At 39.3% G+C, this 12,861-nt stretch overlaps 1 protein-coding gene across 1 annotated transcript in view; it reads left to right on the top strand.

The window, feature by feature from the left end:
• The window catches only part of zgc:153039 (uncharacterized protein LOC767698 homolog), a 109,254-nt gene that overhangs the window by 49,161 nt on the left and 47,232 nt on the right, over nt 1-12,861 (top strand). The window contains exons 7-8 of the mRNA XM_041796024.1: nt 4,853-5,010; nt 10,584-10,666. Of these exons, the coding sequence (XP_041651958.1) occupies nt 4,853-5,010; nt 10,584-10,666 (241 nt within the window). The remainder of the gene's footprint in view (nt 1-4,852; nt 5,011-10,583; nt 10,667-12,861) is intronic.

Genomic DNA, 12,861 nt, shown 5'->3' with positions numbered 1-12,861 from the left:
CAGCAAAGATCCAGAGAAATGGGAGGGACCTTCAATTCACCAGAAAAAAAATGCGATTCTGTTTTCACTTTGTCATGATGGGCCACTAAGTGTAGATTAATGAAGATAAGAATGTTTGTTTTTTGTTTGCTTGTTTGTTTTTTTTTACTGTGGCATCAGGCTGCTAAAAAAACAAAATTGAAAAGAGTGAAGGTGGTCTGAATACTTCTTGAATGCACTCTATATATAAAGATATATCTATATATATCTATATCTATATATATATATCTATATATATATAGATATAGATATATATAGATATATATATAGATATATATATATAGATATATATATACATACAGTCATGGACGAAAATATTGGCACCCCTGGAATTTTTCCAGAAAATACATCATTTCTCCCAGAAATTGTTGCAATCAACAAATGTTTTTGGTATACATGTGTTTATTGCCTTTATGTGAATTGGAACAGCACAAAAAATCTGAAGAAAAAAGACAAAATTGACATAATTTTACACAAAACTCAAAAAATAGGCCAGACAAAATTAATGGCACCCTCAACTTAATATTTGGTTGCACACCCTCGTAAAAAAACAACTGAAACCAACCACTTCCTATAACCATCAACAAGCTTCTTACACTTCTCAAATGGAATTTTGGGACCACTCTTCTTTTGCAAACTGCCCCAGGTCTCTCAGATTTGAAGGGTGCTTCCTGCAACAGCAGTGTTATGATTTCTTCATAGCTGTTCAATGGCATTTAGATCTGGACTCATTGATGGCCACTTCAGAACTCTCCAGCGTTTTGTCTCCAACCATTCCTTGGTGCTTTTTGAGGTATGTTTTGGGTCGTTGTTCTGCTGGAATACCCATGACCTCTGACGCAGACCCAGCTTTCTGACACTAAGCCCTACATTGCGACCCAAAATTTTATGATAGTCTCAGATTTCATGATTCATTGCACACAGTCAAGACACCCAGTGCCAGAGGCAGCAAAATAACCCCAAAACATCTTTGAACCTCCACCATGTTTGACTGTAGGTACTGTGTTCTTTTCTTTGTAGGCCTCATTCTGTTTCCTGTAAACAGTAGAATGACGTGCTTTTCCAAAAAGCTCTACCTTAGTCTCATCTGTCCACAAAATGTTCTCCCAGAAGGACTGAGGCTTACTCAGGTACATTTTTGCAAACTCCAGTCTGGCTTTTTTATGTCTGTTTGTCAGCAGTGGGGTTCTCCTCGGTCTCCTGCCATAGCGCTTCATCTCATTCAGATGACGACGTATGGTCCGAGCTGACATTTTTGCACCCTGAGTCTGCAGGACAGCCAGAATTTGTGTGGAAGTTGACTGAGGATGTTTATCCACCATTCCAACTATCCTGCGTTGCATTCATTTGTCAATTTTTCTCTTCCATCCACATCCAGGGAGATTAGCCACAGTACCATGGGTTATAAACTTCTCAATTATATTACACACAGTGGACAAAGGAATTTCAAGATCTCTGGAGATGGTCTTGAAACCTTGAGATTGTTCATATTTTTCCACAATTTAGCTTCTTAAGTCCTCAGACAATTCTCAGCTCTTCTTTCTCTTCTCCATGCTTGGTGTGACACACACAGGCACACAACACAAAGGTTGACTCAGCTTTTAGATATTCTAACTGGCTTCAGGTGTGATTTTTATATGGCAGCACCTGTTACTGCCACAGGTGAGTTTAAATGAGCATCACATGCTTGAAATAAAATGATTTACCCACGGTTTTAAAAGGGTGCCATTAATTTTGTCTGTCCCATTTTTTGAGTTTTGTGTAAAATTATGTCAATTTTGTCTTTTTTCTTCTGATTTTTTGTGTTGTTCCCGATGCACATAAAGGCAATAAACACAAATATACCAAAAACATTTGTTGATTGCAACAATTTCTGGGAGAAATGGTGTATTTTCTGGAAAAATTCCAGGGGTGCCAATATTTTCGTCCATGATATATACATATATATATATATATGAAGATTATGTTTTTGGGCTTTGCTTTTGCCTTATTTAGACTGACAGCTGAAGAGAGACAGGAAACATGGGGAAACGAGCAGGGGGAAAACATGCGCCAAACAGCGCAGAGACCAAGAGTTAATCCCAGCGACCAGAGCATTGAGGGCTATTGCCTCTGTATATGGGTGCCTGCTCTAACCACTGAGCTAAACCAGTGTCCAAAACAAAGATATTTCAACACTTTAAGTTACATAGCTATTGTTGCCTCTCAAGGCAACACAAAGATTTCCTTCCCCCTTCTGATTTACAATTCTGGTGCAGATACAGATGTTAAATCAGTTATCTGTATTTAATCATAGCACTCTCAGTATCAGTCAAAATAATCATGATTTTGTCTGCTCTAGTAGATTTTCATTCTATTTTAAACCAGTCCATGAACAGCCTCCCTATTACACAAATACACACAGAAGCACACACACCCCATTTGTCATCGCTGACACCCAGTTTGCATCGGCTTTGTTTTTGAGAGCCAGTTTGTGAAATGTCAAGCTTTTTTCCAGATTTTTTTCGCTCCTGCATCACGTCAGAGAAATTAATAATGAGCCTATAAGCTCTGACCTGCATCATCACTCACCTCTCTTTTACACGCAGACATGCACACTTTAATTGCTCTTAATCCTGCTCTCTTTTTTTCTTTCACAATTTTTACAACAAACGCAGCAAGTCTCCACTCAAAGCGTATCACTGAATGCTTTTTTTTTTTTGGTGTTATGAATATGTCAGAGAGTCTGATTAAAGCAATGGTTCATAAACTTTCACTGCAATGCCCAACGCCACACATACCCTCAGTCAAACAGAAAGCCATGCACACACATACCCCAAATAAACAAAGTAGTTGGCATTTCCTAATTTCCAGGGCGATGTTAACTTCTCTGCAGAACCTTTATTTAGTTGATTTGTGGCAATGCGAAGGCGTGTGTGTATTTGTGTACTAAAGCTTGGTGCATGTGTGTAAATGTGTGTGCTGCCTGCCTCTCGGGCTCCATGTGAAATAATAGTGTGCTCAGATCTGTGGTTGGAGTGAACAATACTTAACAGGGCCATGATAATAAGTATTAAAATCACTGGACCTGAAAGAAAACGTGATGAGACTCTTAATTACGAGAGAGAGCAACAGAGAGCGATTGGCAGTGGACAGAGGCACAAGTAGAAATTAAATTAAGGGGGGTGACAAAAAAAGAAGAAAAAAGAAAACCCTCGAGTGGGTTTTAAAAACATCATGATGAAGGAGATGGAGGTGATGAGGGAGGGAAATAGATGTATTGGATGTGTGGGTGCGTGAATTGAGAGTCGAAGAGAGATGGATCAGGAGAGAGAGAAATCCTTGCACTCTAATCTCTCGCTGTGTTGTATTGAGGAGAGGTGGGGGGCGGCCTGCAATCAACCACACCCTGCTGTGGGTTTTGTACTCTCTGATCTCTCCTCTCCAGCATCTCACTCTCTCTCACACACTCAGGCTGGAGTCAGCCCCTTATTCCACAATCTCATCATTAGGCACCCTGGCAGAGTAATCATTGCTTCCTTGTCAATCTTGTTCGCTATCATTGGACAAAATTTTCCCCCTAAGGACAAATGAGTGTGAAATGACACACAACCTTTTCTGACCATTTGATTTTGACCCTCTGATGTGAATGCAACAGGGTTGTCTACCTGTAACTGTGGCTGGTGGGTTAAAAAGAACATACCAGCCAGTAATTTTCCTGCCTTCATCTTTACTCTGACCAGCAGCATTGTAAAGTGATGAATTCTGTACCAATCAGCTTGCTTTGTATTCAGTAGGGATGCACAATTAACAGAATAATTTCTCCTGATTTGAAGAGGAAAAATAAGAATGTGAAATGAAAATTAAAATAAGAGAAATGTATCATATTTCTGGTTCATGAAGTGTGCTGTGACACCCTTGTTAATAAAAGGCCAGTGTGGTGGATACTTGTGCAAAATCCTGGCTTGTGTTTGTCAGTGGAGTACTACAGACCAGCTCATGTAAACACAGGATGGGATGTTACAGCGGAGTCTGAACAGAGAGTTTAAAAACACGCTTGTAGCCTCTGTTGTCTACTTCCATGTAACTGTGTGTAGTCTTTAAAATGTATCAGCATCTCTATTATTTTCAACCCTTTCTGCTTTTGCTTCTGGATGCTTTTTAAAAACAGCGTGGAGATGAGGAGAGGGAGTAGGAGCGTGGGGGTCTCACTCCTCAGCTTCTCTTGTAGCTGGGGGAGTGTCATGTTTCTTCTTCATTTGTTTTGTTTTGTCCTCTCCTTCCTCTTCTTTGTTGGTTGGCAATATATTTGTCACTTTTGTGTATTTTTGTTTGCTCTTTGATAGTTCCGATGTTTTTGTCGTGTGACCCTGTGCACCAAACTGTGACCCCCAGACCGTTACATTTCAGTACAAATACAAAAACCATTACACCCCTAGCCAATACTGAGACTGATGTATGTAGTTCAGATCTGAAACTTCAGTCCTTAAAACACACAATTTAAAGTTTGAGGAGAAGCAAATTAACACATTTCAGACTTTCAAGTGTGACGTAGGTCTGTTGGTCCAGCCTAAAACTCCACTCTTATTTCTCCATTTATTTGTTTGTACGGCCAGTATTTACAGCTGATATAGGCAGATTTTTATAGCCAAAATATCAGCAGAAATTTTTATATCTGCTGATACTTATAATTCACTTTTTAAGCTGATACTGCCAATAGTATTGTGTATCCCTATATGTAACATTTTTGTTTTTCTATGTTAAATCAAGGACCAAAATTCTAAGGCTGTTTTCTAAAGTAATCTCTTGATCTGTTTTCTCCAAACTCTTACAGCATCCTACTTCAGAGGGACAACAGTTTCCTCAGAGACATCAACATCTGGAACCCCTTCGTCACCATCGGGGTTTATTCCTCGACTCTTTCAGCAGCTATGAGTAACCTCATTGGAGGCTCACGCATCCTCTACGCGCTGGCCAAGGACGACTTGTTTGGTAGGTAACACAATCAACACCATGTGTTTTCTGATTGTTTACACATATTGAATGCTGATTGGATCATCATATTTCTGTGTTTTAAGGCTCTACAGTCTTTGAACTATGTTCAGGGTTTAAATTATTTATGTACTCAATAGTCTTAAAAATTCTGATGACATTTTCCTCCATTGGCTAGTAGAGCCAAGTCTCCAGCTGGCATTTTTTGCACTGTAAGCACCAAGTTTAACTTGAGTTCTTGGCATTCTCAGTGCTCTGAATGAAAAAAACATCCCCAGCACCAGCTGTTATTGTTGCCATGCTTTAAGCACTTCCAGCTGAACATAGTGTAACTTTTGGGACAATGCTGCACTCCTGTGTCACTTCTTCTTCACTTGCCAATCAAAATCAAGAAGGGGGTGGACTTCCGATAATTACAGAAGAGAAGCAATTGGACTCGTCTTTTCTAGGGCATAGATTCCAGGCTAAACAGGGTTCTTTCAGACTGTCTCCATGTTTCTTGAAAAACAGAAGTATTAAGCACAATTAAAAACAACTTTACGTACACTACCAAGGAAGCTGGAGTCAACTTGAGTAAACTAACAACAACAAATGCTGGAGTGAGGAAGGAGGGAGTGGTTTGAGGGGTGTGTTACAATGACAAAGATTGGTCTTTAAAGTTAAAGCAAGTTATCAACACAGGCAAATATAGATAGGTGTATATTTTTGAATTCTTGACAACTAGTAACAACAGAGGATGATGATCACAGGTTGACACTAAACCAGTTTCAATTCATCATTGGTGTTGTTGCATGTTTGGCTATTTGCAGAAAGACATTGCAGGTTGTGTCTCAGACTTGCTTACAAATTGATTACTAAGCAAGTGATCCACCTTAGAAAAGCAAAAATTGTTTGTTTCTTTCTTAATCTTCAAGTTAGCCTGATAAGTTTGGAAACTTAGAAACCTAGCTCAGCTAGCTAGCAATAAATTATCCTCTCAAAGGAGGTGTTGGCTGGGGCTCACAGACATCACGGCAACAGTTGAGTTCACTTACACTGAAGTTGTCGTGGTACCAGAATATCGAGTTTCGATAAAGTACTGGATCAAATGATATTGTCACCTGTTTCAATACCAGAGACACAAAAAATGACCTCCTAGACACCCCAAACTTCTGTTTTCTTTCACGTTTCCCAGCCTGTAGGCTGTTATCAGACTGCAGGTTGGGATGGGAAGGAACACTTTCAGGGACCAGGAGACATTCTGGTTTCTCTCCCTTGCGCGCTCTCTGTTTGTACAAACACTAAGATTAATGCATGCATCTTAAAGAGACACCTAAGGGTCTTGGTAAAACGTATTTGTCAACTGATGAAGTGAACAGTCAGTGATGCAGGGCTGATCAGAGAGGCACACAGCAAGCAGACAGAAACTTCTAAAGCATCAATCAAACAAAATCCTGAATCTTCCTTCATGTCTGTTTGGAAGTTTTGATGTGTTTTTGAATTATTTAGAGTGTAACCTCTGTGAAACAATCATGAAAGAGCAGATCTCTGTTTATAACAGCTCTGCTTTAACAGCAGGACACTGGCACTGTCATTTGACTGCCCATCGCTGCACCCTGTCTCACTCTCTCTTTGCTCACAGCAGCTTTGGGTTGAAATTTGAATGTATAAATGCCTTTTCTTCAGAGCTTTGGTACTGTCAGTAAAATCAAACATACAAATAACAGTGAATCGTTTAAAGCATGTATTACAGATAAATAATCAAAGTATTTACATTTTTACAGCCGTAACATAAACATACTTCACCTACAAAAAGTTAACAGGCTGTAGACACTAGCAGAGTCCTAACTGAGCGCAGCCCAGTAGTATTACCTCACCTTGCCAGTCAACATGATCATTTGGCTCTCTACCAGGTTTAAACATTTTTGTTAAACTCAACGGTATGTCAAGAATAATGTGTTCCATGGGATTTCTGTTTCTCTCTTCCTCTCTGTGTGAGTCCACGCTGCCTGCATCTTTGTCATTATTAATGATGCTGAGCAGATTGCCTCTCCCATCCTTTTCTCCTTTGTTAAGTCCATTGCAAATTGATTTGTCCTGCCTCTGTCTGTGTGTACGTGTGTATGTGTGAGTGTCAGGGGAGCTAAATGACTGTATTAGTGGAGGTTCCTCTGTGGAGTGATCAGACAGAGCAGAGGCAGCTGACTCTTGTTCGGCTGTCTGTTACACACAAAGGGTTAACGTAGATTAATGTGTTTAATTAAGAGTCGCACTGTGGAACCATTAATGTGTAATGCTCGTGTAGAGGGATGAAATAGTTAGTATGTCCACACTGTAGCATGTGTGTGTATTGTTGTCATTCATGCATGCTGCTCATAACATTACCTTTCCACTGTCTTATGCAAACAGAGTGATGGATGTGATGACTTTCCAACACACTCATACACCCCCTCTATTTTTTTTTTCTCTTTAACTCACTAATTTCCAACTCCTTCTCCTCTGTCCTGCCTTTCTCCATCCTCTCCATCACTCAGTCTCACATTGATTTGACTTTAAATTCCCACTGATTAAATTCCAGTCCTTTATCAGCTGTGAAATTTAGTCTTAAACTCACTCTCCCCTTCTGCCCCATACTGCCACTCCTCCTCCCACGCTCCCTCTTTCTTTTCAGCTCTTATTCTTTCCTTGTTTTCTCTTGTCCCTGTGGTCAGGTCTGCCTTTCGTCTCAATTTGTGCCCTCACCTGTACAGAGCTGCCACGGCATTCAGTATAAATGTCATGATGAAATGTCATATCTAAATAAAGTGAGAGATGCTATGTAAATTGCTCCTCAGTAAACCATACAGGCATATATATTAGATAAAGTTTAGTGTCAGCTTAGTTCGTCTAACTCGCTGTTTTGCTGCCCCCACACTTCGCCTCTCCTTCTGAATAGACACGTAGCTAATTACACAGAAATTTGTTTAAATGTCACTTACATTAGAAAGTGGCATCTGCAGTCTAAATCTCATCAAGCAGCAGTGTTTCAACGCTGTAGTGTTGCTTTATGGGAAACTACATGAATTTGAGAAATTAAGAACCACAGTACTAGAGATTTTTATATATATTTTTTATTTATGTTCCTGAGATGAAACTTTTTCAACTTCCCCTTGAATTTTTAAGCAATGACAATCATTAAATTATTTTTTCCCTCATGTTTTTACTTTGTCCTTTCATAAAAGCCAACACTAACAACAGAAGAGGTGGAAACAGCTAATTAAAAATTTAAATCTGTTAACAGTTAATTCATTAACAAGGATGTTTACTTTGATATTTTATTATTTCAAAACACTTTGCTTAAAGTTTCTGAAAGTTCAAATTAGGCATTTACTCAAAAAATCAACAAAAATGCACCAGAAACAGAGAAGATTGTTAAGCAAGCACACCCAAAACCTTTCCGTGAGTATCGTTGTTGGCTGGGCTTGCACATGCATGTTAGGGGGGCTATGACATAATCATTTCAAGAAAGATGCACTTGGTTGTACACATGGAGATGAAGAAGGAAGCGTGTACAGATTTGTTCAATATGGGACCTGGTTTAAAAAAACGCTCCCAAAATGCCGGTTCCGTGTGTATGAATGGTCCATCAGATAAAGTACTTTTACTGATACTCCTAAACTTGCCTATCCTAGCTGTGATTTGGCGATTACCACACCCTGGACTGGTATCCAGTCAATCACATGGCTGACATATGGAGACAGACAACTAGGCATGCTCACATTCACACCTACGGCCAATTTAAAGTGATCAGTTAACCTAACGGGCATGTCTTTGGTGGTGGGAGGAAGCCAGAGTACCCAGAGAGAACCCACACATGCACGGGGAGAGCATGCAAACTCCGCACAGAAAGGCCCTGACTGGGAAGTGACCTGGTTTATGAGGAACTAGAACCTGACACAGCCTGTGGAACTTTATCCCCATTTTCTAGACCAAAATAGTGCTAAACCTCGCTGTTCCTAAAAGACACTATCAGTGTAGTTAGCAACATGTGGCACAATACAGTAAAATGCAGGATGCTGCACAGGCCTCAGATCAAAACAAGCTGTGGGTAGCATGGTTGAGAAAGTCTGTCGGCTGCCAGTAAGATACAGTAGGAAGCAAAGAAACTGTATATGTTGGGTTTCTTCTACACTATGAAGTACATATTTCAAAGAGAATGAACGTTGTGACTGATGGTAAAGACTCAAATGTAAAGAGTTTAAAATGACTTAAACTGAACAAAAATATTTTTAAGTTTTCGCTGGCTACAACTAGAGTTAAACTATGAAAGGTTAAAAGCGGGCACAAATTTGACAAAAACTAATGGTTCTTATCTAAAGACTAAAACTCAGTTTAAAATAGTTGTCAAAATTTACTCTTGCAATATGCAAGCTGTTCAAAAACAAGATAAAGACAAAATACAATATATAAGATTAAATACATCTACACATAACACCAGGCCAATAAGCAGTTATTGAGAACAGCTTGACTTGCTACACCAGGTTGGTTTGTGCCATCCCAACATGTACTGACCACTCAAGGAGATCAGAAGATCACAGGCTGAACTTTTATATTTAACTGTAAAGATGTAAGCCTGTACAGTGTAGCTGATAACTACGGCTCCAGACAGCTGCTTATGAACTGCAAGTAATGCAGGTAAATCCTCACATTAGCTTGTTACTGAAAATACGATGCCTATGTTAAATGCAGAGGTAAAATAAAAAGACATTGTTTGCTGACACAAGTGGGCTTATAGTGACAACAAAATAATATTGTACCAAAAGACAACAAGAGGCAACAGGGAGGGCTATTTCAAATACTGAATTTGAAAGATCTGAATGAAAATGTTTTAAGGATAGATCCTTAAAATTATGCCTTTTTTCTCAGTCTCTAAATAAAGAACAGTACCTGTATCATGGTCTCTGTACCATCATGTTTATTTTGACATGAAGCAGTGGAAAATACCCAGCCCAAATCATGGAGGATGGAGCTGGAGTAGGAGTAGATTTGGTTTACTACTGTAACACTGCAGGTCTTCATTCTTTGGTTTCTTATTACTTAATATGAAATCACTAAGAAAGCATCCTTTTGGCAGAACACCTGCTAGAAGTAATCACTAGACCACGCATGCCAGAAGTAACTACATATTACATAATACAAGGAAATAACCTGGAAATGTTGAGTGTCAAACATCAATAAGGAACAACCATTAGTAATAAAAGAGGAGAAGGGGTTAAAGTAGGAGCTCATATTAAACTGAGCAAGTATCAGCTTGTGTATAGACAAGCTGTTAGAGTCCTTCACCTGTTATTTCTTGTACATCATTCAAATGTTGCATAGAATTTTCCAGTCACAGTAGAAATACCTTGTGATATTGTACTCCAACATGCTGTGCAGAGAAGTTCCCATTTAACTCATGGATGGTGGAAAATTCCAGGCTTTTCCATGAAATGCCTCTAGTGTCTTGCTGGCATCTACTTTTAAGGACAATGCTCATGAGGATGATTTTCATGCCAGCAGTTCTCTCCTAGTTAAAGGATTTAATAGTTTTAAGAATCCGTTTTTAACCCCTGCAGGTAAGGTGCTATCTCCTGCTAAGAAGACGTCCCACAGTGGTAACCCCTGGGTTTCAGTGCTCATCTCCTGGTTCCTTGTGCAAGTAAGTGGAAATACACAAATACATAAAAATAACAAATCTTTAAATAAGATGTGTGATACTCAATAAAAATATTTATTGCTAGGTAAAAAGAAGATCTCAGTAAATGTGTTGATAAAAACTTGAGAAACAACTTCAAAGATACAATTGTACACTAGATTTAAAAAAAAAACAATCAGTCATGAAATATAATGTCAGGTCTTTATAAATAATAAGCTCAGCAATGCCGAGGATAGTTTTAGCCTGTAGAAGACTTCAGTCATGCAAAAGTCAAGAGTGTCGCTGCACACTGGTGGGGATGTGTGTTTCAGTTATTGAAAAGAAAGTCAAAAATCATAAGGGATTGACCAGGATGTATCTGAGTTTGTTAGCTCAATGCTGACACACAGCTCCCTCCGGTAATCCGGGCTTCTCCCCCTATCTCTAAGGCTGAGCCCAGACACTCCATGTCATATGGACTGCTTGGACCTGCGATCATATTCTTTTGGTCATTACCCAAAGCTCCTGACAATAGGTGATGTCTGGAATAAAGATCAAATGGTAAATTGAGAACTTTACCCTCCGGCTCAGCTACCTCTTCACTGCAACGGTCTGGTACAATATCTGCAATACCGCCGACTCTGCATTACCATAGCATTGTTCCAATTTTAAATCAAGTTATAGTATACTTCCCTTGACAATACTTATTTAATAGATCATTAAACAAAACATTTACATAACATTTTCAGTAAGTCATTAGATCAATAGATCATTTCAAAGTTAAAGAAAGCAATGATAGTTTCTAAGTACCTTAATGTCACTGGACATTATGGTCTTCTTTTTGTTTTTAATGACTGTTAGCAAACAGCTTTTAGATGAGCTCTAGCCACCTCTGGGGCTGGTAAAACTAATGAAAAAATATAGCTTGAGAATGAGATAACAGTGTAATGAAGTCCTAGATATTTAATGAAATAATGTCTATTTGAACATTTGAAAAAAATCATTGTATATTCCTACACACTGGTTTGTAGATTAGAGAGATAGGTAAGTCATGCAGTCATTCTTCGGTTGCCTTGGACCTATGACAACAGTGCCATAAGAGCACTTAGAGCTGATACAGTCATGGACGAAAGTCAGACAAAATTAATGGCACCCTTTTAAAACTGTGGATAAATCATTTTATTTCAAGCATGTGATGCTCATTTAAACTCACCTGTGGCAGTAACAGGTGCTGGCAATCTAGAAATCACACCTGAAGCCAGTTAGAATGTGTAAAATTTGACTCAACCTTTGTGTCGTGTGCCTGAGTGTGTCACACCAAGCATGGAGAAGAGAAAGAAGAGCCAAGAACTGTCTGACTTAAGAAGCTAAATTGTGGAAAAATATGAACAATCTCAAAGTTTCAAGACCATCTCTAAAGATCTTGAAATTCCTTTGTCCACTGTGTGTAATATGATCAAGAAGTTTATAACCCATGGAATTGTGGCTAATCTCCCTGGACGTGGACGGAAGAGAAAATTTGACAAAAGAATGCAATGCAGGATAGTTGGAATGGTGGATAAACATCCTCAGTCAACTTCCACACAAATTCTGGCTGTCCTGCAGACTCAGGGTGCAAAAGTGTCAGCTTGGACCATATGTCGTCTTCTGAATAAGATGAAGTGCTATGGCAGGAGACCGAGGAGAACCCCACTGCTGACAGACATAAAAATGCCAGACTGGAGTTTGCAAAAATGTACCTGAGTAAGCTTCAGTCCTTCTGGGAGAACATTTTGTGGACAGATGAGACTAAGGTAGAGCTTTTTGGAAAAGCACGTCATTCTACTGTTACAGGAAACAGAATGAGGCCTACAAAGAAAAGAACACAGTACCTACAGTCAAACATGGTGGAGGTTCAAAGATGTTTTGGGGTTATTTTGCTGCCTCTGGCACTGGGTGTCTTGACTGTGTGCAATGAATCATGAAATCTGAGACTATCATAAAATTTTGGGTCGCAATGTAGGGCTTAGTGTCAGAAAGCTGGGTCTGCGTCAGAGGTCATGGGTGTTCCAGCAGGACAATGACCCCAAACATACCGCAAAAGCACCAAGGAATGGTTGGAGACAAAGCGCTGTAGAGTTCTGAAGTGTCCAGCAATGAGTCCGGATCTAAATCCTACTGAACACCTATGAAGAGATCTTAAAATTGCTGTTGCAAGAAGCACCCTTCAAATCTGAGAG

This window comes from Cheilinus undulatus, linkage group 2 (genome assembly GCF_018320785.1).
Source record: "Cheilinus undulatus linkage group 2, ASM1832078v1, whole genome shotgun sequence".
NCBI classification, from domain to species: domain Eukaryota; kingdom Metazoa; phylum Chordata; class Actinopteri; order Labriformes; family Labridae; genus Cheilinus; species Cheilinus undulatus.
This window is presented reverse-complemented; position numbering and strand designations above follow the sequence as displayed.